Below are 27,370 nucleotides of genomic sequence, written 5' to 3' on the forward strand. Positions count from 1 at the left end.
TTTGTTGTATAGTCACAATAAACTGAATTTTTGAAAATCATAAATAACATTTCTTTTATACTTTTTAAATCTTTTATGACTATATTTTATTGTTATACCTTTGACCAAGATCTGTGAAAATCCATCATAAAATATTAATAACATAATGAAAACTATGATAATGCAAATAGAGTAAAATAATATTAATATTAAATAAATATATTTAAATATTTAGTGTGTAAAAAGTTTTTCGGCACATTATCTCCCCAGTTTTGCTGCAATTTCCACCATAACCAACCATTTTCAGTTAGTGTAAATTCTGTTTACCAAAAAAAAAAAAAGCTGTCAACAGCTTAAAATAAATTAAAGATAAATATCGAAACGACCAATTATTTGTGAATCACAATCAATCAATGCAAAAGCTTTGAAAAAGACACAAATAAAATCAGCTTTTTATTTAGAAAATGTCATTTTCAGCCCAGTATGTCCACCATTAAGATGTGGTGGAAATATTGAAATGTTCAACAATTAACAATTTTCTTGCGATACATGTACGCCCACTGTTGGACAAAAGCACTCATATTTGAAGAAGCATTCATTAAAGGAGAAGTTCGCTTCTAGAACAAAAATTTACAGATAATTAACTCAGCCCCCAAAATGAATAAAGAAATTATGTTTTTTGAGGAAAACAGGCTTGTGCACAATTCAGAATTGAATTGAGAATGACTCCTAAATTCCAATTCAATTCTTGAATTGATGTCAAATACAGGATCTAGAATTACAATTCGAATTTGAATTAAAGGAAGAAGAATTGCAATTCAATACAAATTCAAAGAAATTCATATACATAAGTAAAGTGTTTAACAATGAAGCTTTACAATATATGTCAGATATGATTTCATTACATATTCTATAAATGATATTAGTTTGAACTACTTGTACAGATTACATTGTGTTATTTGATTACTTTGAAATGAAAATAACATTTTGAACAAAACTAATCAAACATTGAGGGAGTAATTTATTTCAATAATTTGATCATTATCTATGTTGGAACAAAATGTATGCAGGGTTGAGGAGTGACTAGTTATGTATAATGAAATTATGCTATTAAATTACAAAATTAATGTAACTGTGTGTGAGATTCAACAGATTCTTTCTGTTGTATGACTGTGTGGAATGTCTTTGAACTGCCATGAATTTAATTCCACTTCCTGTCATTCCAACTCCAATTCAAATTCAACTTCCTGTGGGGCGGAGTCAATTCAATTCAAATTCCAACTTATGAATTGAATGGCGGCCAATTCTGAAATTCTGAATTGTGCACAAGCCTGGAGGAAAACATTTCAGGATTTCTCTCCATATAATGGACTTCTATGGTGCCCCAGAGTTTGAACTTCCAAAATGCAGTTTAAATGCAGCTTCAAAGGGATCTAAACAATTTCAGCCAAGGAAGAAGGGTCTTATCTAGTGTAACGATTGGTTATTTTCTAACAAAAAATTTCAATTTAGATACTTTTTATGGGAGTTTTTCGACATAACCTAACTGTCTTGAACCGAAATACACAGAGTTCACGCAGAGCTGGACAAGACAAGCATTTGAGGTTAAAAAAATATAAAAATGGTAAATTATTTCAGAAAATAACCAATGATTTCGCTAGATAAGACCTTCTGCCTCAGCTAACCATTTGAAACTGCATTTTGGAAGTTCAAACTGACGGCCACTATAGAAGTCCACTATATGGAGAGAAATCCTGAAATGTTTTCCTTAAAATTTCTTTATGACTGAAGAAAGAAAGACATGAACATCTTGGATGACAAGGGTGTGAGTAAATAATCTGTAAATTTTAGTTCTGGAAGTGAACTTCTCCTTTAACAAATAAGAAAACTAAATTATAGGCTTAATGGCATGTTTGCCTGCTCAAACATTCAGTCTGTTGAAAGCACATTCAATAATTATGAATCCATCCACTGGAAGCACACTAACAGAGCTGAAGCTGAAGATGTGCATTGCAAATATTCTTAAATCATGCAAATTATGTTCACTTGTCAGTGTTGATGCTGCATCCTAAATCAGAACGAACATCAAAGATGGATCTTTGTGTTAATAAGATGTTGGTCAGTTAGTAGGAGGAGAGATAAAGATGCTGTTAATCACACCAGACAGTGCGCGGACTGCCAGTTAAACCTTTTTCTCAGAAGCAGCAGGACACAGGGTTCGACACCAGCAGCCGTACTCACTCTTGCCCTGGATTCTTTGGGCCCAGAACTGGAGGCGGGTACTGAGGGAGATCTACTAGAGGAGGCCATGGTCTTTTTCGGGATGGAGGAGGGTGTTTTATGGGAGGATGGTCTGACTTTACTGTTCGGGTTTTTAGGGGTCTTTATATAAAGAGCAAAACAGTAGTGGATGAAAACTTGATGAGGCAAAATAAAAGGCAAAATACTACAATGAAAGTGGAAGAGAACAGAAAGATGATGCAAAATAGCTATTAGCACTCACCCTCTTCTCAGCATCACCATTGGCCTTGGACTGAGCTGTGAAGAAGCAAAAATGCACCAATATGAATACAATCAGTGTATCAGAAGTAGCATGTGAATAAATGTTTAGCTGAACCTAGTGAACTGCCTAATCATTACCAATCCTCACAAGTGACTAATCTGTAAAACTACAGACTACCAAATCGATTTCAATGTGGTTTGATGTTAACGCTTTGCTAATAACAATTACTGGATAAAATAATTAGTTTAAAATGACGTAATACTATTTTTTTAAATTATTTTAAGTACTGAATCAAATCATTTTCGTTTATAATTTCTCTCACCTAGCTTACGATCTTAGATTTAGAAGTTCAACATAATGCATTCTGATATTATTCACCACCATGACATCCAGGATAGTAATGTCTTTTCGTTCTTCATTTGAATAGAAGATTTTTGAAGAAAAAATTCCAGGATTTTTCTCCATATAGTGGACTTCAATGGGTTGAAAGTCCAAATTGCAATTTCAATGCAGCTTTAAAGGCTCTACACGATCCCAACCAAGTAATAAGGGTCTTATCTAGCAAAACGATTGGTCATTTTCAAAAAAAAGTATAAACTTTTTAACCACAAATGCTAATTTTGCACTAGCTCGACTTCACACATTACATGATAACATTGAACAGGTCATGTATGGTTAGTTCTTCGTCTGTGTACTTTGGTTCAAAATATCATTTTGAAGCTGCATTGAAACAGCAATTTGGACCTTCAACATTTTGACAACCAATGAAGTCGACTATATGGCGAAAAATCCTGAAATGTTTTCCGCAAAATTTTTAATTTCCTTTCGACTGAGGAAAGAAAGACATACACATCTTAGATGGCATGGGGTAAGTAAATTATTTTAATTACTTTAATTCTGGAGTGAACTAATCCTTTAAAATAAAGGTTATTTATTGGTCAAGGTGGATCCATGAACCTATCTATTCCACAAAAGTTTCTTTGGATTTTCAAATTAAATTTACTGTAAGAAAAAGTGATTCTTTTAAGAACTGTTGACAGAAAGGTTCTTTGGAGAACCAAAAATTCCACATTTTGTCCTAACTCTTTCTCTCTTTTTCTTAACTGGTGAATTCTAATTCTACTGTTTTAAAGAAACATTTGGGAAACAAAAGCTGTAAATGAAAGTGAAGGGATCTGTTAAAGCAGTGCTACACCAGATGGTGTCGTGAACACATGCAAACACGGTCATGCACACGGACATGCCAAAATGAACGCATTGAAACACGGCCAGCAAACATGGATTTCATCAATCGGCGCAAAACAGGCTGCAAGACCACCAGAGGGAACAAAAGAATGACAGAGTGAGACTGAGTGCCCAAAAAAGGACGACGTGTAGCAAACAATTGCAGGACAACAGATCGTTCTCCTCAGCAACGCCGTTCATTTTGTAGGATGTTCGTTATAGACAGAAAGTGGTGCATAGCTAAGCGGCTCTGTAAAACATAGGTGGAGGCAAACCAAGGAAGAGACACTGCACTGGGATTCTGTGAGCTTAACTGCACAGACCTTTGAACTGAGCCACTGGCACCATGGATTTTCTTGCTGGGGAGACGTGGACACCTTTTGGAGAGCCAACTGTGCTTGTACAGGGAGGAGTGGATTCTGTCTTTTTTGCATCTTCGTTGGAAGCGATAACGATGTGATCAACCTCTGATAACGTAGCATCAACGTTCTCCTGTGCTTCGCCCAGTGCTTCCATGTGTTCATGAGGTAGAGTTTTTGTAAAACTATGCTCTTTGGTTTCAGAAGGTGCATGTTCAGCGAAAGACCTGCTGGCCCACGCCGGAAGCTTTTCTTCTTCAACATGGCTCTCGTTGCCATAAAAAGACAGTTCTTCCTCTTCCTGAAGGGTCTCGCTGTAAGGAGCCCTGGCTTCAGCAATCCTCTCCCCGACGGATGTCAGGTCTTCCAGGGCGGAGCTGCGGACCAGGAAAGTCACAGGTGGCTCATTCTCTAGAGACAGGCTCCTGGTGCGGTCCGGACTGACGGCTGTCCGCCGATGATGGGAATGGGCCGGTCGTCCAGACCAGCTGCTTCTGAGGAGGTCTTCCTCCTGCTCTAGTATTCTCTGGGGATCTACGCAGCTCCAGTCCGAGTGCTGATCATAACCATCTGATGAAAACCCTGCTGCTAAAGCTGGAAACAAAGCCGCTTTTGCCTTTCACTAATACACGTCCCATTCAAGATTTACAGAAAGCAATGACAACATCTATCTATATCACTTTTCCCAAGGAAACTGTCACATGATAAGGAGGGAACAAAAATACTAACTGTAGAGGAAAGACAATGGGCAAACATAACAAACTGGTTTGCTGGCCTTTGTTAACATACAAAACAAACAGCTGTGATGAAACCAGACTTCACACTGAACACAGAAATATGAGCTGATAGGTACAATTAAAGAGCAAGATTGCTTGCAAAAAGTTTTTTTTTTTTTTTACTTTTTAAAGTTTTTGTACCACTAACCTTGTGAAAAAGAAGTACACTTTTATAAAATTTACCCTGTTCAAAAGTTTACATACACTTGATTCTTAATACTGTGTTGTTAGCAGAATGATCCACAGCTGTGTTTTTTTGGTTTTGTTTAGTGATAGTTTATGAGTCCCTTGTTTGTCCTAAACAGTTAAACTGCAGGTCCCACAAATTCTTTGGCTTTTCAATGACTGTATTATTTTGAGATCTTTTCACACTGAGGACAACTGAGGGACTCATATGCAATTATTGCATGAACTGATGCTTCAAAAGGAAACACAATGCATTAAGGGGGGTGAAAACTTTTTGAATTTGAAGATCAGGGTAAATGTAACTTATTTTGTCTTCTGTGAAACATGCAAGTAGCTTCTGAAGAGCAGTACTAAATGAAAAATATGATATTTAGGCAAAATAAGAAGAATGTACACATTCTGTTCAAAAGTTTTCACCCCCGGCTCTTAATTCATTGTGTTTCCTTCTGGTACATCAGTGAACATTTGGACCTTCTTTAATAGTTGCATATGAGTGGTCCACAGTGTGAAAAGATGGATCTCAAAATCATACAGTCATTGTTGGAAAGGGTTCAAATGCTAAAAAACCAAATAATTTGTGGGACCTAAAGGAAAAACAGTGTGAGTTTTACTATTCAGAACAAACAGGGACTCAATAATAACTATCACTAAAAAAACAAAAAAAACAAAGCTGTGGATCATTCAGGTGTCAACAGTATTAAGAATCAAGTGTATGTAATCTTCTTAACGTAATGTATGTAATATTTTTATAAATTCAACTATTGTTTTCTCTTGTGCACTATATGTAAACATCTTTTATGTGAAATATCTTATTCAGGTCAGTACTAAATAAAAAATAACATGCATTTTGTATGATACCTTTTATTGTGGTCAAATAATTACAATTAACAAGTGTATGCAAACTTTTGACCTCTAATGTATTCAAAAAATAGTATTTTTAACTGTGATATCAAATAACAACAGTTAAAACAGTTATAACTTATTTTACATGCAAGTCAAGACATCAAAATAAGTCTACGTCTTAAAAGCATAGTAAAAATTTTAAATGTACTTTAAAGTAACACTTAAATTTGACATTATTACAAAATGCTCTTTTAAAAAGTGTATTTAAAAGCGTTAAGAATCATGAAACTGTAAAGGTTTTTAATAAGATCTTAAGATTTAAAGTACACTGCAAGTGCACTTCTTTTTCACAAGGTCAGTACTTCTCCCTTCTGCCATTGGTTGGTAAAACAGAAACAATTCCACCCCAAAAGTCCACCATTGGTTGAGCTAAACTGTTTACTAAACAAACACAGCAACCAGTGAATGGTTCTACACTAGTTTTTTCTACATACTTAAGTAAAAAAAAAAAATTGGAGTTTGCTCTTTAAAAGCACCTAGTTGCTCCTGATTATTAAAATAAAATGGACATATCTTTGTGTATTTACAAAACCAAATAACAGTACAAAATACAGATCAGTGAGGTGGAGTACTACCAGAACAAGACAGAGAAAACAAACTGTGTAATATTTAAAAAAAATCTGTGATCTAATTCATGTAGCAAAATTGCTATTCTACAAAGCATGACACTAATGTGGTACTTGAGTTTTTTACCTGTGGTCACCGTTCCTCCAGCTTATTAATGATCGTGATATGTAGCAAACAGAGAGAAAAACATAAAAGACAACGTTAGAGAATCACATAGCATATTAACTGCCAATTTCTGCAGAAGAGATGCAGTATAAACACTACAACTTAGCGTGAAATCACAGCATCAGTATACTACACTTCACTTGGAAATCACAAAAGCAACAAATACTTGCAATTAAAGCATTGTGACCTGTGAGGGAAAGAGCTTTGGCTGAGATCCTATTTGGCACAAAGCATTAATTCCAGACTTGGCATAACATCACACCTTCCCTGGCAAAGGCAGCTGAGCTCTCTGAGGTCTGTGTGACTAATCACATGGGAACTAAACTGAGAATGGGGCTGGAGTCTCCTTCGAGTTTATTTTGATTTAAAAGCCTAAAACCTGTCAGCATGCCTCAGCAGTGATGTCAAAATCAAACTGTGTGCTTGCAGACGTACGTATAACCTTAACACTTTACAAATCACCCCAATGTAAGCGCAACATAAAAGGGATTTCAAAGCAAGAAATGGCATTGCATTCAAGATGGCATTCTTGTTACCAGTAGGCCCACTTCAAACAGAAGCAAATTCATCCTGCAGGCTTAAAATATGCAACAAATCAGGGGAAAAGAAAATGCTGTAGAAAACTGGAAACATTAGGATGTAAGACACAAAGGCATCCACATAAATTAAAGCACAAAAAAGCTTGTCAGTCAAAAGAGGCAGCAGTCGATGGAGCCAGAAGGTCCGTACCGCTCGCCACAGCAGGCTGGGACTGATCTTCTTTCTCTTGCCGTCTTGAATCCTGGGGGCTTTCTATAAAACAATCATTTGAAGAGTTTACACACCAAGTGACTAAAGGAAGTACAGATTTACTTGTGAAAGTGAAGCTGCTGTCAAAAAGCAAGCCAGAAATAAAAGCTTTAGCTTCACAGCTCAGCTGCGGACAGTGGTGGACGAAGTACACAAATCAAGTACTTGAGTAAAAGTACAGATACGTATAATAGAATATTACTCCAGTAAAAGTAAAAGTACTCCTTTTTCCATTTTACTTGAGTGAAAGTACAAAAGTACTACATTTTTTGTGTACTTAAGTAAAAAAGTACTGACATATTTTGCAATTTTATAAAGGCTATAAATTTATATTAGCATATATATTTTTTATAATCCTACTATAAGCCTTGGTTTTTCCCAAAATAACCACTAGCCTATATGGAGTCAAGATAGATTTTTGTTGTTGATATGGTCTACGTTGACAATGTTCACTGTGAAGCTTACATTGCATTGTAACGTTACCTGAGAGAAAACTGATTTAACCATCTCATTTTCACCAGTAAGAAAAGTGTTTTAAAGCTTGTTATTTTGCGGAACGGCACAGTTATAAATGATATGAGAATAAGGCCTGAAGTTAGGAAGAAAAATGTAATTATATTTTCATAATATTTTTCTTTTTTCTCAAACATTGTCTGTGGTGTAAAAACACCCCTGGCCAAATGTCCCCAGAGGGCATCACTTCCCACTTTGATAATTACTGTAGTTACCATCTGAACATCACATATTTTCTTTTCCCTAAGATGTAATCTGTCTAGGTGGTTGATTATAAATATTTGGACTTCATATCTGAAAATTACCTCAACTTAGCACCAGCAAGCTTGTTAGCTAGACAGTTAGCATCAGCTAACAATATTTACTTATTTTCAGTATGGTTATGAATAAACATTTATTTCTGTATACTAGGCTAGTTGATTCAAACAATATAAAAAAGTATACCGTTAATAAACAATATAAAAACAGACGTCACATAGGGCTAAATGCGTAGCATTTTAATAAAACTGTTGAGGTTACAGCAGCGAGGAATATGAACGTGTAACGTTATGAGTTATTTGATTTAATCTGTGATATTTTAATGTTTCGTTTTTTTACCTAAAAAGAGACGATGTTGATGTGTCTGCATTTAATCATTTCAGCGGGCTTAAATACATCACCCTTTACAGCAGATTTAGTTCGCAAACAACTGACAATTGCAATAATTAATCCTAAAACTCGACATTATATCTTACTTTTCGCAGCATCAGTCGCGCGCGCTCACAATCTCCCGGTTCTTATTTGTGAATTCAGATGACTGGAGACTCGCTCTAAACGGCTCATTTGAATCAGTGAGTTTGAACAGCTGCAATTGGATCAGTCCAATTCGTGAATGAATCGCTTGTGGCGATTTGCGAACCGATTGAAAAGAATCAGTTTGTTCATTAATCAGACACTGCTTCTGCGTCTCGGAGCACGTAATATATTATAAGGAGTAACGACATGTTTTATTAAATGTAGTGGAGTAAAAAGTACGATATTATGCTTTGGAATGTAGTGAAGTAAAAGTAAAAGTTACTCAAAATAAAACTACTCCAGTAAAGTACAGATACTTGAAAAATGTACTTAAGTACAGTAACGAATTACAACTACTTCGTTACTGTGCACCACTGGCTGCGGAGAGGCTTTAGTTGGCTTCCAAAGCACTTTGATGAGAGCAAATAACTGCATAATTAACCCATGTAAACACTATGACACAAAAACAATTAAAGAAGGGGGAAACATATATACAAACATAACAAGGCATAGTTAGTAAAAGGCATTTCATTGCATAAAAAAAAACAATAAAAAATCTTTGGTTAATAAAAAAGGCAATCTGAAAGGCAAAGGAAAGAAAAAATGCATTTCAAAGCATCTTTATTATAAGTGCAGCAATGCATACCGCATTGCTTCTCCTCAGGAGAGGAGGTGCCTTCAGCATTATTGAGCTCAACATCCACCCGATCTTCTGAAAACTCCTCTGTGAGAGAGAATGGTGGTTAAAAAACACATAAGGCACAACTAAGGCAGAGTTAACATTTGTTTGGGACAATTAGTATTCATAGAGACATGTTTAAAATCTGCTAAGGTTGTTTCATTTGACATTGTAGTCATCTTAATTGACAAAAATGACCCATTTATACAGGTAACTTAAGACATTTTGTTTTAAAAACAGTAGTTATTTTTTTAGTCAGATTTTATTTTTGCAAGACATGTTTAAAATCTGTTAAGGTTGGTACATTTGACTTTGTAGTCATCTTAACTAACAGAAATAACCAGTTTGTAGAGGTACAGGTAGACACACGTAACTTAAAACATTTTAAGCAATATTAAGTTAGTTAGTTAGTTTTATTTTATTTTATTTTATTTTTGCAAGACATGTTTAAAATCTACTAAGGTTGTTCCATTTGACATTGTAGTCATCTTAAGTGACAAAAATGACCAGTTTATACAGGTAACTTAAGACATGTTTGTTTTAAAAACAGTATTTATTTATTTAGATTTTACTTTTGCAAGACATGTTTAAAATCTGTTAAGGTTGTTCCATTTGACATTGTATTCATCTTAATTAACAGAAATAACCCGTTTATAGAGTTACAGGTAGATACAGGTAACTTAAGACATTTTTGTTTTAAATGCATTATTTATTTAGTTAGTTTATTTATTAATTTTTTTGCAAGACGTTTAAAATCTGTTAAGGTTGTTCCAATTGACATTGTTTTCATCTTAATTGACAAAAATTACTAGTTTATACAGGTAACTTAAGACATTTTTGTTTTAAAAGCATTATTTATTTAGTTTATTTATTTTATTTTCATTTTGAAAGACATTTAAAATCTGTTAAGGTTATTCCATTTGACATTGTATTCATCTTAACTGACAGAAATTACCAGTTTATACAGGTAACTTAAGACATTTTTGTCTTAAAAACAATATTTATTTTATTTTACTTTATTTTTGCAAGACATGTTTAAATTCTGCTAGGGTTGTTCCATTTGACATTGTAGTCATCTTAATTGACAAAAATGACCAGTTTATACAGGTAACTTAAGACATTTTTGTTTTAAATGCATTATTTATTTAGTTAGTTAGTTTATTTATTATTTTTTTTGCAAGACGTTTAAAATCTGTTAAGGTTGTTCCAATTGACATTGTTTTCATCTTAATTGATTGCAGTCATCTTAATTGACAAAAATGACCAGTTTATACAGGCAACTTAAGACATTTTGGTTTTAAAAACAGTATTAATTTATTTAGTTAGAATTTATTTTTGCAAAACATTTAAAATCTGTTAAGGTTGTTCCAACTGACATCGTATTCATCTTAATTGACAAAAATGACCAGTTTATACAGCTAACTTAAGACATTTTTGTTTTAAAAACAGTATTTATTTATTTAGTTAGATTTTACTTTTGCAAGACGTTTAAAATCTGTTAAGATTGTTACAGTTGACATTGTATTCATCTTAACTGACAGAAATAACCAGTTTATAGAGGTACAGGTAGATACAGGTAACTTAAGACATTTTTGTTTTAAAAGCAATATTTATTTATTTTGTTTTATTTATTTAAGTTTATTTTTGCAAGACATTTAAAATCTGTTACGGTTGTTCCATTTGACATTGTTTTCATCTTAATTGACAAAAATTACTAGTTTATACAGGTAACTTAAAGACATTTTTGTTTTAAAAGCATTATTTATTTAGTTAGTTTAATTGAATTTAATTACATTTTATTTTGTTTTATGTATTAAGCTATTCAAGTATTAAGCTTTTCAATGGCAAGAAATTGATATCAAACAGCTGGAGCAATCAGTCACACTGTACTGTGACCTCTATGCAACCTCAACAGCAATTCCCTGTAACTGAATCCCTGAACTCCCTGAAGTAGCGACAAAACAAATTAATTCATTCATTTGTTGTAGGGACACATGTAAATTTAAAAACACACTGCTAATTTTACTGTGAAATAAAAGAAAAGAAACAGATGCCAGATGAATGTACTGGCAACCCATAAAAGCAACACCCTGCAGTGCGGGAAAGTAACTGCTTGTTGAACTAATAAGAAACATTGTGCAAAGTATCTAAAAGAAATATAGTCCATTTAGCTTTGGCATTCAAGCAATATACATCAGTTGCCCAAACAAAAAAGTAGAGTGTATTAAACACTGAAGTACCTGTGCCTCCTCAACACTAGGGGCATTCTGCTTTAGTGAAGGTTACTGTTTGAACCCACTGCCATTTTTTCTGAATATAGTATGCACATGTGAGTCAGACTTCTAAAAGTTAAGACATTTTTACACAAAATTGAATTAATACTGCTCAAAAAAGTCATGATGACAGCTGATGACATTTAAAAATGGATCATTACAACAATGAAGCATATGATTTGAATGATGCACAATAGGACAGCACTCCTTAAAACATTTTATGCATCCATATTATCCTATTATCTATATCCTATAAGTTATTTTAAATAGAATTGGTTTGAAACTTACCAGTAAGTTACCCCTTAGAGACCACTTATGAACAGAACCTTTTGAGAAACACTGGTAAATCGGTTCTAGAAATTTCTGATGTACCTTTATTAGTAAAATGACCATTCTGCCAGAAATGATGCAATTACTTTGCAATGTTTACAGAAAAGGAAGGTTCACACAAAACACATTTCTTGTTTCACTGCACAGCTTTTTTAATGTTTTTCTATGTAAACAAGCACTTGATGAACATCTTTGATGATTGCAAAACATCTCACTTGTTTTTTGCATCTTGCACATGAGTGTTGTGTCATAGCGTGTTGATTAGCCTCTAACATCTGTCATTTGGAAATCAAAAAATGCTGTCAAATTGTCAAACTGAAGCATTTCTCCTCATTCGGGCTGATGGAAAAAATTAAAGGGATTAAAGGCATTAAAGGGATTTTCATCTTCACCCAAAGATGAAAATTCTGTTATTAATTACTCACCCTCATGTCGTTCCAAACCTGTAAAACCTTTGTTCATCTTCGGAAGACAAAATAAGATATTTTTGATGAAATTCAAGATCTTTCTGACCCTTCATAGATGTCAATTAAAAAAAAAACTTTTATGTTTTTTTTTTATGAATTTTATGAAGCTACGAGAATACTTTTTGTGTGCAAAGAAAACAAAAATAATGACTTTACAAATTCTTCTTTTATTTTTGTTTTCTTTGCACACAAAAATAATTTTCATAGCTTCATAAAATTAAGGTAGAACCACTGATGTCACATTGACTATTTTAATGATGTCCTCACTACCATACTGCTACCTCAGAAAGTTCTCAGACGAAGGTCTTACAAATTTGGAATGACATGAGGGTAAGTAATTAATGACAGAATTAAAATTTTTGGTAAACTGTCTCTTTAAAAAACAATTTCTGATCTGTATTTTGGTGCTGATGTGAAAGGCCTTTCCACACTGAGCGTGAAAAAGCGAAACAAATATCGCACGCGATGACGCGCTGGAATATGGAATATGGAATATGAGTCAGAGCGTGTTCACTCTCAATCAAAAGATTGAATTTTTTTTCTACTGTTCTACACATAAAATAGGAAAGCAAACAGACATACAGTGCCCTCCGCTAATATTGGTACCCTTAGTAAATATGACCAAAGGTGACTGTGAAAACAAATCTGCATCGTTTATCCTTCAGATCTTTCATTAGAAAAAATCACAAAATTCAAACCTTTCATTGAAGTAAAACGATGGAAAATGGGGGGGGGGGGGGGGGGGATCTCATTATGAAATAAATGTTTTTCTCTAGTTCACGTTGGCCACAATTATTGGCACCCCTAGAAATTTGTCTAAGTAAAATATCTCTGAAGTATATTCCCATTAATATTGAATTTTTTTTAGCACGCCAGGGTGGCTAGGAGTATAAAATTGTCCAGCCATGACTTTCTGTTCCACAGGATTATAAATATGAGGAACACAAAGGCCAAATTCCCTTAATCATCCATCACAAGGAGTAAAAACAAAGAATGTAGTTCTGGTATGCAGAACAAGTTTGTTGAGCTTCACAAAATAGAAAGTGGCTGTAAGAAAAGAGCTAAAGCATAAAGAAAATCCCCATTCCCACCATCAGGGCAATAATTAAGAAGTTCCAATCAACTAAAGATGTTACAAATCTGCCTAGAAGAGGATGTGTGTCTATATCATCCTAATGCACGATAAGGAGGAGAGTTTGAGTGGCCAAAGACTCTCCAAGGATCAAAGTTGGAGAATTGCAAAGAATTGTTGAGTCTTGGGGTCAGAAAGCCTAAAATAAAACGATCAAACAGCCCTTACATCACCGCAAAAAAATCCTCCTGGTTCACCCAAAAACAAACTCCAGCATATTCACTTGTCAGACATGATTGGAACTTCAAACAGGACTGGCTTCTATGGTCAGATGAAACTAAAAATTAGCTTTTTGGCAGCTAAACCTCCAGATGGTTTTGGTGCAGACAGGGATAAAAAAGTACCCCATGCCCACGGTTAAAAATAATGCTGGGTCTTTAATGTTGTGGACCTATTTTTCTGCTGGAGGTCCTGGACATCTTGTTTAGATACATGAAATTGTGTCACTGAGCACAGAATGAAGCTTCTACCATGGCCATCCCAGTTCCCTGACCTCAACCCTGTATAGAAACTGAAGAGAAGAAGCACCAAAATGAAGCTGGAAAAACAGAGATTCTGGAGAATCGTGAGAGATTCTGTTTGAAGGAATGGCCTCTGATCTCTTGTCAGGTGTTCTCCAAACTCATTAGACATTGTTGGAGAAAACTCAGAACTGTTATCTTGGGAAAAGGATGTTGCAATAATTGGGTGCCAATAATAGTGGTCAACGTGAACTAGAGAAAAACATTTATTTTATAATGAGATTTCACCCCTAGGTTATATTGTTTTACTTCAATGACAGGTTAGAATTTTGTGAATTTTTTGAATGAAAGATCAAAAGGATAAATTATGCAGATTTATTTTCACATCCACCTTTGCTCATATTTACCAAGGGTGCCAATATTAGTGGAGGGCACTGTATAATTATGTTATATTATATATATCCAGGGTTGGGGAAAGTTACTTTTAAAAGTAATGCTTTACAATATTGAGTTACTCCCTAAAAAGTAACTAATTACGTTACTTAGTTACATTTTATGGAAAGTATAACATTTTAATTTAAAATGTTCTATTTTTGGCAAATGTAAAAGCCTTTTCACACCAAAAGCCTCAGGCTTAGAGAAAAGTGAATTCACGTCTGTACAGTAGACCGCAGAAGAAAATGTCTACTCTTCAGCAATAATAAAAAAAGGAAAACAAAATGTTAGATTATCTTGAGTAATTTTTGCTTATTAGTATTGATGAATTGGATCATCAAAGGCCGGCAGCAAAGACATCGGTTAATAAAATGCGATTAAATACATGAAGGATATTTGTATTATTTAACATATTTAATTATTGCAGGTTTGCGTTGAATTTCACTGTTTTTATTCATTTTGAGGAATACTGTATCTTTTTTTTAGTGAGTGAGATTATTTTTTTGCATGTTCACATTTATTCTAGAACTAAAGTTACTCACAATTTCTCTCAACATGACAGGAGAGCTTTTAATCAATAAATGGGGGGAAAAATAACTGGCATTACTTATTTGAAAAAGTAATTCAGATATTTTCTTGTCAATTAAAAAGTAATGCATTACTTTACTAGTTACTTGGTAAATGTAATTTTATTACATAACTTGCGTTACTTTTAATGCTTTACCCCCAACACTGTATATATATATATATATATATATATATATATATATATATATATATATATATATATATATATATATATTCGGTTCACGCTCGGTGTGAAAGCACCATTCGTCAGCGATTCGCCTCACAATTTCGCATTGCGCTCAGTGTGGAAAGGCCTTAAATGGTTTCTTAATGGTATGTTACGCTTTTGCTTCTGTTAAAGCTGCAAATGTTTTATACTGTGCTTCTAGAGCCACTACTAGCTTTACTATCTATAACATACTCACTCTCTGCTGTGCCATTGCAGTATCTGCCATTTATTGGTGGCAGATGCTCTGAGTAGTGTTTCCGCCTTGTGTGTGGCATTACAGGAAGAGCAAACGGGGAGAAAGTGTGCACTAGTGAAGGCTGTAAACTAGGGAAATATAAGCCACGCACTAAAGAATGCAGGGGGTCGCGGAGGAAAAAAAGAGAGAGTGTTATGGCCCCATTTAAGGCATGTGAATACATACAACACAACGGAAGACTCTGTGGCAAGCTGGCACCTTTACAAAAGACTGTCAGTCAATACCACCGCTGTGTTTGTCCTTTCCTTCCATACACATGCTTGGAGTAGAATGATTCGCTGTGGTTTTAAACAAGCAACTACATTTAGAAAACACTGTTCTCAAAAAAAAAAAAAAGCCGGATTTTCCCAGGACTATCATGCGACATCATTAAGTTAAAGGAATAGTTCACTAGACCGAAAATGTACCCGCCCTCAGATCATCTCAGTTTATCGGAGTTTGTTTCTTCATCTGAACAGATTTGGAGAAATTTAGCATCCTCTTCAGTGAATGTTTGCCGTCAAACAGCTGATAAAAACATCACAACAATCCACATGTATTTCACACAACTCCAGTCCATCAATTAACATCTTATGAAGTGAAACGCTTGTGTTTCTAAGAAACAAATCCATCATTAAGATGTTTTTACTGTTGTTTATAATAATGCTTCCTCCAGTGAAAAAATCCATCGCTTGTTGTCCTCTCACATCAACCCTCTGGTTGTGATTGGGTCAAATTGACCCGGAAAAGATGTTCTTTTCCCCGAAAATACTAGTTAACTTTTTTTGTGGTATTTATTTCATCTAGTCACACTTAAGGTGTTCCCGGTCAAAAATGACCAGACTCCAAACAATTGCTTATAAATCTGTCATTATGCTATATTATCACCAAATATTGGATTCAATCTTTTCAGTCATTTAGGACTGGTTTTGTGTTTCTATTTGCATCTGATTAATCATAGGCCTAGAGTAGGAACCTAATTTTTTGAGTGAAATTTGTTTTTATGAATAATTTTCACAATATTAAACAAAAAATTATTAAAAAATTGCACTGTTTATAACACCAATGTGTCTTAATGTTTAATGAGGAAGTTTGCTTTTAAATGCTTTTATTTTGTACAGAATTGCAAAAAGTCACACTTGTGGTGTTCCCGGTCAAAAATGACTGGACTCCAAACAATTGCTTATAAATCTCAGATTTTTCTATATTATCACCAAATATTGGATTCATTCTTTTTGTCAACATATTTTCGTTCATTTAGGACTGGTTTTGTGTTTCTATTTGCATCTGATTAATCGTAGTTCTCATTTATCTGAAAGTAGGCACCTCATTAAAAAAAAAAAAAAAAGAATAATCTTTTTTTTATGAATAATTTTCACAATATGAGATAAAAAATTATGAAAATTTGCACTCATCCCAGTCGTCATTTTTGACCGGAAACACCACAAGTGTGACTTTTTTGCAATTTTATACAAAATAAAAGCATTAAAAGCAAATTTCCTGATTAAACATTAAAGCACACTAGTGTGATAAACGGTGCAAATTTCAATACTTTTTTTTATCTCATATTGTGAAAATTCTTAATCAAAAAATGAAGTGCCTACTTTCGGATAAATGAGGCTTACGATTATTCAGATGCAAATAGAAACACAAAACCAGTCTTAAATGAAAGAAAACAAGTTGACAAAAAGATTGAATCCAATATTTGGTGATAATATAGCATAATGAGAGATTTATAAGCAGTTGTTTGGAGTCCGGTCATTTTTGACTGGGAACATCAAAGGTGTGACAGGAATCCGAACACAACCAGAGGGTTCAAATCCACCCACGTATTTCTTTAAAACTGTTCTGGATTGTAAACAGTGCTTGATCTCTTCCAATTCAGACTTTTTCACTGGAGACTTGTGTTTTAGCTAAAAAAAAAAAAATCTTTGTTTCTTACAAACATGTAGCTTTTGGCTTCACAAGATGTTAATTAATGGACCAGAGCGGTGTGGATTACTGTGATGTTTTTATCTGCTGTTTGGACTCTCATTCTGACGGCACCCATTGACTGCAGGGGATCCATTAGTGAGCAAGTGATCCAATGTTACATTTCCCCAAATCTGATGAATAAACAAACTCATGTACGTCTTGGATGGCCTGAGGTTGAGTACATTTTCACCACTTTTTCATTATCGGGTGAACTATTCCTTCAAGAAACCAAAATCTAGTTTTGATTACACTATATGCTGGAACGACTAAAGCAATCACAGTAAAGACACCAGATGAGCCAAGTTTCATTGGTGTGATTGGGTTACTGAATAAAACAACTGTTTATACTTTTGGTGGAACAGTGAATGAGGGGTTTTCAAACTCACTCAATGTCCATCGACTGTGCTTTCCTTTGTACATTTTCTGTAACCCAACTGAGAACCAATTACTGTGTGCTTTTCAAAAAACCTAATGGTCTGCAAAGAAAAAAAAAAACACAAAACCTCACACACATGCAGAAGAAAGCAGGGTGTGTGACGGCGTTGAATTAGTACCAGAGAACGTCCTGAGCGGAGGGTGACCCACATGCCTGGATTACGGCACAACGCAGCTGCAAAGCCTGGATTGAGGGCCCAGTCAAGCACAGCCTTGTGGTTTATGTAAAGGAATTAAAACACAAGGCTGTATCAAAGAGTTGCTGCCACTGTAGCCACATTCATTACTAAAATATGTATAAAGCTCATATGCCCTGCAATGGCTTTGATCATTCGATATTCTTATTTGCTCAAGACGGGGGGAGGGGGGACACGTTAGCGGTCATGCTAATTGATGCTCGGAGGGATAACACATTCATGTGAATTCATGTGCTAATGAAGTCATTAATATAATCTCATTATGTAGTAGGCACATGTGCAAATCATTCTCTGGTGTATTATACAGAACCACATTGTCTCATAATATCATTCCCTGGCAGCCAAGATATATCTGATTTTGCCTGTCATAACATTGCCCTTGTAATATTTAATAGTGTGCGCTACATGTACATAACTGTATTTCATCCTTATTGGCTCTGGATTTTTTATACACTCCTAAAAAAATATTTTGCCTCAACAACAAATTACAAAATAACGCAATAGTTTGCACCAAACTTTTTGAGTTTTCTCACTCCCATGTCATCTAAGATGTTCATGTCTTACTTCAATGGGCATCAATGGGTTGAAGTTTCAAATTACAGTTTCAATGCAGATTCAAAGGGCTCTACACAATCCCATGTGTGTGTGTTTATTTTTTTCATACACTGCACACAGAAACAACATGCGATGCAATGTGGCAACGCACAATAAAAGATATGCGACTCTGGACCACAAAACCAGTCATAAGTGGCACGGGTATATTTGTAGAAAAAGCCAACAATACATTGCATGGGTCAAAATGATCGCTTTTTCTTTAATGCCAAAAATCATTAGGATATTAAGTAGAGATCACGTTCCATGAAGATATTTTGTAAATTTCCTACCATAAATATATTAAAACTTAATTTTTGATTAGTAATATGCATTGCTAATAACTTCATTTGGACAACTTTAAAGAGGATTTTCTAAATATTTAGATTTTTTGCATGCTCAGATTCCAGATTTTCAAATATTCAAATATTGGCCTATCCTAACATACATCAGGTACTGATTATGTGCTTTATTCAATGTTAAAAGTGTCTAATGTGAATTTGAATATCATATTGCATGACATTTATAGCCATACTGAAAGCAACTTTTTTAAAAGTTAAATTAAAGCAACATATATAGTGCGCTTCTCTCTTTCAAACGGCTGAAATAACAGTGATTCTCTCTGCATCACGGTGTTGTGTCGTGGTATGGACAGCCAAATTGCTTGTCACTGGAATCTTGTTGTGTCACGTCTGGTTAGGACAAGGTGTAAATGTTGGCCAGCAGAAGCTGCAAAGATGCTGTCTGTCACGGATCATGGAAAATATTTATTAAAAGCTTCTTTTTTCACATTTTTATTTACAGCACTATCATAATAGGCTGTATATTATCTTATTGGGAGAAAACCGGTAGTTCCATGAGAAATCAGACATTTAGGACCCCCATATAGCCAAAATGGCATGATCCCCGTTTCATAACACTTATTTCATAACACTTATTCCTGAATGGCAACGATTCAGCGGTGTCTATTACAACTGTTTCACATCGCGTTGCTCACGGTCCAACACAGACACAGCCTTTTCAACCACATAATAATCATTATTTCTTTGTTACAGACTTAAATAACATACGTACTGGGAGAAAAGCTTTTAGTTTGGGTATAAACACTTATTGTCTACAGTAGCAATCAAAACGAAAGTATCTTTACACTTGTATGTATTGTAACGCTTATCCTCTTCTGCCAGGAGATTCCAATAGTGAAACAAGTCTTTATTAATTGAGACACTGACTCCTTCATTTTTTTTTTTCGAATCTAGACTTAAGCAATGAACATTTTGTCAGAACCACTAGTAAATTATGTAATTTTGTTTAGATTTCTAATCCTTTTTTCTTCAGAATCGTGAGAGAACTGTGATCTCCAATTTATAAAAGAAAATTGTTTTTCAATTTATCCAGAATCATGCAGCTTTAGTTTACATATTTATTACTGCATATAATTCATTAAAGGTGCCATAGAATGCATTGATACAATATTTTAAATTGTTCTCTGATATCTACATAGAAGGTATATGGCATAGAAAAGGGCAAAAATTCTTCAGAAACAGTTTAACAGGTCCATTTACAACCTTAGGATTGTCCCTAGAATGAAATGGTCTGTTATTGCCTTATTTGGAAGGTTTATGAATAATACTGATGAGCTTTGCTCTGACTGGCTGTTTCACAAAGCGGCTCATTTCAGTAGTTCGCACATGGAGGAAAATATATATTTAATCACGGAGCTATTAATATGCGGTTTATTAAAAACTGCCGTTTTGAATGCACGATCATTTTACTTTCACTTTTGTGATCGCACGTGCTCTGTGAAACATAATACTACAGCGGCAGTATTTAACACATAAGTTTGGATGCTTGTTAGTGATGCTCAGGATCTGTAAATCATTCGCCATCGTCCGCGCAGTCATCTGTCCAGCTCTCTGTTTATGTGGTAAGTGAAATCTTATTGTTTAGCCCATTTTTCAGTGGTCTTTTGCAAACACCAGATTTATATAAGAAGGAGGAAACGATGGTGTTTAAGACTCGTGGCATGTCATGTCCATGTACACAACTGTTATTATTCAACTATGCCAAGGTAAATACAGTTTTCCATTCTTTGGCACCTTTAAAATAGAAGTTTAATTTCATAAAGTACAAGTTCATATCAAAATGCACCTACACTTTTTTTGCATTTTGTGTTTTTTAGTTAACTAAAATACCATATAATATAATAAAATACTATTTATTCCCTATAAATTTAGGATTTCTTTAAAAAAGTTCAAAAATCTTGTCTCGTCACGTTCTCGTTAACCCAGTCTTGTGTCTTGTCTTGACCCCTAGAAAATGACCAATCGTTTCGCTAGATAAGACCCTTATATTCCTCAACAGGGATCATGTAGAGCCCTTTGAAGCTGCATTGAAACTGCAATTTGGACCTTCATCAAATTCCCATTGAAGTCCACTATATGGAGAATAATCCTGGAATGTTTTCCTCAAAAATCTCGCGTTCTTTTCGACTGAAGAAAGAAAGACATGAACAACTTGGATGACACAAGGGTGAGTAAATTATCAGGGAATTCTGGAGAGAACTAATCCTTTAAGTTGTAGTAGAACGTCTGCATACCAGTATGTCCTTCAAGGACAATTAAACTTGTCCTTCGACTACACGTGCATGCTGTCATGACACACACACACACACACCCTGTTCACACCGCAGAGCTTGTTTAATAGTTCTGACTAATCAGTTAATCAGTGAGCGTGTATTTGTTTTGACCGGCTGTGACGCAACCGACCTGTTTTCCCACAGACGCAAGCTCACCTTTCATTGGACAGTCCCCCGGTCTCACGAGCCCCACCGCAACTCCATTCTCCTTATGGAACTGGTTGCCATGGTGATGATCGTTGATGGTCATTCCAGAAAGGGAGGTTGCCATGGTATCACCAGAGTTGTAGTGAGCTGTGTGGCTATTGGGCGAGGAGCTCAATAAATCGTGCTGCTGGTCCATAGCAAGTCCAAACGAGGATACTGGAGGGGGGTAGGTAAGAGAAAAAGGGAAAATAGGAATAGGTTAGTGGATGCACGAGAGAAATGCACTGATGGTTTTGCTCTAATTCCTTCCGGCAAAAATGGCTTTTCCACACTGACAGAAGAAATGGTTATTTCTGTGAAAAAAAACTGCTTAGTCCATTAGCAGAAACCTTAGAAACAACTGTCAGACCAAGCATAAGGCTTCAGTGAGTCAACAGTAAGGCGTCCACCAAATTTTCTGAAGGACTGCGTGGGTTGAATCAATATCCAATCGTCAGGATCAGTCTCTTCCTCTGGCTTCACACGGGGTTGTCACAAGCTCAATGTAAACAGAGCCAGAGTGCCGGTGTGGACCTGGATATTTATACTGCCAAACATGCCGGTCCAGCTTAAGGTTACTGCCATGTGGCCTAAAATAGTGCAAGTCAAGCCAACGTGTTCCTATGCACCTCCTGCGATCCTTTCTGTAGCCACTTTATTTAAACCATTGTATTGACACGACATGCGTGAAACTTTTTTGGTATGTTCTTATTTGCGAGATAAAAGACTTGCGCCTTGTATTTAACACAACAACAAAATATAATTAACAATCTAATTGTTAAATGACAGAAAACACCCTTTTTTCCCTCTGACAGGAATTGTTGATTTCATATGGGACACTCCTGTTTCAGGAGGTGTTGGAAATCCAAATGACTGCATAATTATTTTGTAATACTGTAATGACTAATATTAAAAACCTGTCTCATTAGTGGTACATGTTTGGTTAGCTACCCAGCCCAAAGTAGATTACACAAGTTGGTTATTTCACAGCCGTCCTGATGCACTATTTACCCTACATATTCAAACACACAGTCATTACACAGCGCCCAGCCCTGCAGACATCCTGACAGCTTATTATGACGTGTGTGCTTGTAGTTCTTACAATGTGTTTTGCTTATTCTTTCTAGTGTAATGGGAATAGAATGACATTTAAACACCCACATACACATAATTTTGAGATTTGTAATGTTTTAAAAGAAGGCTTTAATGGCTGCATTTATTTCATCAAAACTATAGTAATTAGTGAAATATTATAATGATTTAAAATAACGGATTCTGTTTTAATATACTTAAATATATAGTTTATTCCTGTGGTGGCAAAGCTGAATTTTTCAGCATCATTACTCCAGTCTTTAGTGACATAATCCTTCAGAAATTCTTTTTTGGAACCTGTGACATTTTTTCAAGATTTGTTGATGGATAAAAAGGTAAAAAGAACGGCATTTATTACCACCATTTATGTAAGGGATAATCAACGGTTTGCCGTGCATTAAAGTATTTTAAAATGCACGACGTCAAGACTAACAGTGGTTGCCTCCGCGAAGTGCATTTTAAATTCTTTAATTCAGTAAAAATATTCCATCAAGATATTTTGGGAATTTCCTACCGTAAATATATCAAAACTTAATTTTTGATTAGTAATATGCATTGCTAAGCACTTAATTTGGACAATTTAAAGGTGATTTTCTCAGTATTTATAGATTTTTTTGCACCCTCAGATTCCAGATTTTCAAATAGCTGTATCTCTTAAAATATCTTCAGAAAGATGGCAGCATTATAATGTTAATTTTACACAGAGATCTGTTGACTTTAGCAATCTTTGTTGCATTATGTGCCAGTGGTGATCATTCATTAAAAATGGGGAAATTGTTTTGATAGAGGGAAACAAGATACAATTCTAATTTCAACATTATTTCTTCTTCAGATATTGTTCTTTAAATAAAATAAGTATAAGCTGTATACAAAGAGACCAACATTTGGTTTTCAACTACTGAAAATGGGTAATATTCAACAACACGGAGCCTCATTGAGATCCCCATCTCTGAGACTGAATGATATAGAAAAGCCTTGAAAATTAAGATTCCAAAAGAAAGGTTTATTAACAAGTAGAATCTAAAATCATATTGCAATATCTTTAATAGTTCTTGAGTTAAAGGCATGCAAAGAATATGGTACTCAGACAGGTATGTTCAATGCAGTTGTTTTGACAGAAGGAAACAAGATATATCTCTAGTTTTAACAATATTTATTCTTCAGATATTTCTCTTTCAAAGAAAATAAGTATCATATTCTTGCAAACTGACCCACATTTGGGTTTTGACCACTGAAAATGTGTACATTTTAACAATTTACTTCTGGAGCCATACTGAAATTAAAATATCTCTGGAACTGAATCATACAGGACCTTAAAAATAAAGCTGCCAAAAGGAAAGTTTGTTAAGACCCAGTATCTAAAAGTGCATTGCAATATCTTCAGTACATCTTGAGTTACAGACATGCAAACTTGGAGAAACAACTTGGGAAGTGCTGATGCCCCATTTTTGAATGGTTACCATTGGCACATAATGCAACAAAGATTGCTTAAGTCAACAGATTTGACTAACCAACCCATTATGATGCTGCCATCTTTCTGAAGTCATTTTTACCCCCCTGTAATTTGACTCTCAGGTGAAAATTGCCATTTGACCCCCCCATTTGGTTCTCATCACAATACATGTTTATCTTTTTTTCAAAAAAAAAAAAAAAAAAATAGAAACATCAAAAATTTGAGCCAGGGAACTCTGGTTGAGTTGACATGGAATAACCCAAGAGCAAAAACATGTACTTTTTGATCACCCCTCTTATGCCTGTCACTCAGATATATATATAAAAAAAATGTTGTTAAATTAGACAGACAGTGAAACTAAAGTGCTTCTACTCGGAGTGCAATAAGCAGCAAGTGCAGGATATAGGTATAATTTATAAGTTATAAGTGCACTTATAGGAGATATGTGCAGGGAGAAGCTATGGAAAATATTTACAGATGAAAGTACTGTGGGCATAATTAACAGGTGCTATTAACAATTACAACGTACAAATAGAGGAACATAATATACAGGTTGCTATTAGCTATAATCAGGAATTGCAGATAGGTATGAACATAATTTACAGGTAGCCATTTACTAAATAGACGTGTAGATATATTTACCAGAAATGTACAAAATGTATATGTGCAATGGGAATGTGCATTTACAAATGAGTATGTACAGTGTAGTGCAATTAATTAGGTAGTGCAATGGTAATTGGGAGAGTGTGGGGTGTATGGGGGTGGGGGCCGAGTGTCAGTGGGGGGCAGAGTTCAATAAGGAGACAGCTCTGGGAAAGAAGCTGTTCCTAAGTCTGCTGGTTCTTGTCTTGGGGCATCTGAAGTAGGGGTCAACCGACTATCGGCCCGACCGATTATTGGATTATCGGTTATTTTCAAAACCGATTTGCCGATAAAAATAATTTAATTTTGAAATGCGCTCTTTGGCTCCGACGCAGCCTGTCAGAGCTCACCACTCTGTGCCCTAGAGCAGTCTCCGCCCACCGCGCATCTGATTTGTTGGGAGTCGCGAGTCCGACCAATCAACTCCAAGGCTGAAGGCACTGAAGACACAGACAGAACGCTTGCTGGAGCTGCGAGCAGCGTGCGGCAGTAATCAGTTGTCTCTCAAAGGGAAGTCAGCAGCAGACGTTGATTGTGTTTCAGTAATTCACAATCCTTTACGGTGAAGTTGCAAAAACACCTCAATGTTATCTTGATTTCCCGGATGCGGAAAACACGGTCGGAATCGCGGAATCCAGTCATATACCGTATTTTCCGCACTATAAGGCGCACCGGATTATAAGGCGCATCTTCAATGAACGGCCTATTTTAACCCTTTAGCACGTACAATCACACCCGTGTGATTTGTCTTGGCTGGTCCCTGATGCGTACGATCACACCGGTGTGATTCGAACGTTTGCTGCATCACGTCATCAGCTGCTGAATTCAAATCTGTTTTGGCGCGTTGGCTGGCGCTGAGCCAGATCGGACGCGCTGAGTGCTTGTCATATTATCACAACTATTCAGTGTTTTCAACCATATCATGCTTATTTTAGGTTTCAGACATTTAAATACACATAAGTACTAGCAAAACCATACATTTATAGTTTGTAAAATACACACTGATGTCTATGGAAGCGGCAATAATGATCCTACAAATATATTCTGACAACATATTTTATTGATATCATATACAGATTGTGTAGGTAACTATAAAGTGCACACTCCTCTTCTCCCAGCTTACCAGAGACTTACTTTAGGCCCAATCCCAATTCTATTTTCTACCCCTTCGCCTACCCCTCGCCCCTTCCCCTTGTCCCTTGAAACAAAGTGTAAAGGGGAAGGGCTAAAATATTTCCCCTAAGAAATGGGACACCACTACAACACTGTGATACGTCATCATAGGTTGTCGCTAGTTCCTAATGTTACGTCAGAGGACATGCGCAGATGTTTATCACTCATTCCAAGATGTCAAAATGTTGTCATGTTGCAAAAAGTACAAATGTACGGTTTACGCACCGTTCATTCACATGTGGCCGTAAGCAAAACAAACAACGCATTATCACATGCGCGGCAAATTGCTAATCAGTGTAGTGGTGCCTGGAGAAGTATATATGCTTCATTTGTGAATTTCGTTTTCAACTTTCTATTTGAACGCGTTCGTTTTCTGGATCCTTGGACTAAAATGTTTACAGGGGTTCACTTGTTTAAGAAATTTCTGATCGTAAAAATCAGCTTCTTTCGTCCGGGTGACGTGAGCAGGGGATTAACTGGGCAGCTGTGTAATAACTCAATAGTGTTTTTTTTTTTTTTTTTTTTTTTTTTTGTAATATATATATATATATATATATATATATATATATATATATATATATATTTATAATAATAAGGAATACCTTATTTTTATTTTATTTTATAGATATTCTATTTATATATCCTATATATTACTAAATTACTATATTAATAGAATTGCCCTCTTCTTGATCCTCAAACCTCCCCTCATTCTTGATTAAAGTAGTTCATTTAAAATGTTATTATTATTATTATTATCATTACTATTATTATTAATATTATTATTACTGCCATTTATCATCTTCCTCACCCTGACCACTGAGTACCATTCACACCCTCCATCCTCTAATTTTTGTTAATACTACTATCATCATTTTTATTATTTTTTTTATTATGTCTGTGGTACTTTTCTACATGTTCCCTTGTGTTCCAACCTCGACACAGTTATAATTACCACTTACACGCACACTCACATGCACACACAAATCATGTTTACAGTCATGTATGTTTTGTTGGCCTTTGATGTATCACCTGTAAATAGTATATTTGTTGGCAATAAAAAAAAAAAAAAAAAAAAATCAGCTTCTTTTTATTTGTAAGGTATCGTTTTTATTATTATGTACTGATTTAAATTACTGGTGCGGTGAGCGGGCGCAGGTGCATTAGGCGCAATCATTAAATACATTTCAAAGCAAGCCGGCTCCACGGTCCTGACTGCATCATCACTGCCTTTATTGGGTGTTTTGAGCGAATATTTACATTTATTCACATGACTGGATGTGGTGGACTGCCATGATTTTGGCGAATGCAGGACACTGAATAATGCGCATCAGAGGGGATTTAAAAAGTGGAAGTGTGTATACACCGTATACGTTACCTGCGTACACCCTCCACTACACCACCGTTGCAAATTGCCGTGCCACTGGTCTTTCATGTTTCTAACATGCA

The 27,370-nt window shown here is 35.2% G+C and overlaps 1 protein-coding gene across 11 annotated transcripts in view; it reads right to left on the reverse strand.

Annotated features, from left to right (window-relative positions):
* The window catches only part of mapta (microtubule-associated protein tau a), a 56,495-nt gene that overhangs the window by 13,700 nt on the left and 15,425 nt on the right, over nt 1-27,370 (reverse strand). For 7 of the 11 annotated variants that reach the window (XM_073828506.1, XM_073828504.1, XM_073828505.1 and 4 more), the window contains exons 2-5: nt 21,535-21,741; nt 15,508-15,657; nt 6,624-6,644; nt 2,483-2,517 (exon numbers count right to left, since the gene is read on the reverse strand). In XM_073828506.1, the coding sequence (XP_073684607.1) occupies nt 2,483-2,517; nt 6,624-6,644; nt 15,508-15,657; nt 21,535-21,721 (393 nt within the window). In that variant the 5' untranslated portion in view covers nt 21,722-21,741. Of the gene's footprint in view, nt 1-2,482; nt 2,518-4,029; nt 4,939-6,623; nt 6,645-7,391; nt 7,455-9,384; nt 9,463-15,507; nt 15,658-21,534; nt 21,742-27,370 lie in introns of those variants that run through there. The other 4 variants (XM_073828497.1, XM_073828499.1, XM_073828502.1 and 1 more) reach the window with 4 other exon arrangements.

The sequence above is a fragment of the Garra rufa genome, chromosome 22 (assembly GCF_049309525.1).
Source record: "Garra rufa chromosome 22, GarRuf1.0, whole genome shotgun sequence".
In the NCBI taxonomy this organism is placed as follows: Eukaryota; Metazoa; Chordata; class Actinopteri; order Cypriniformes; family Cyprinidae; genus Garra; species Garra rufa.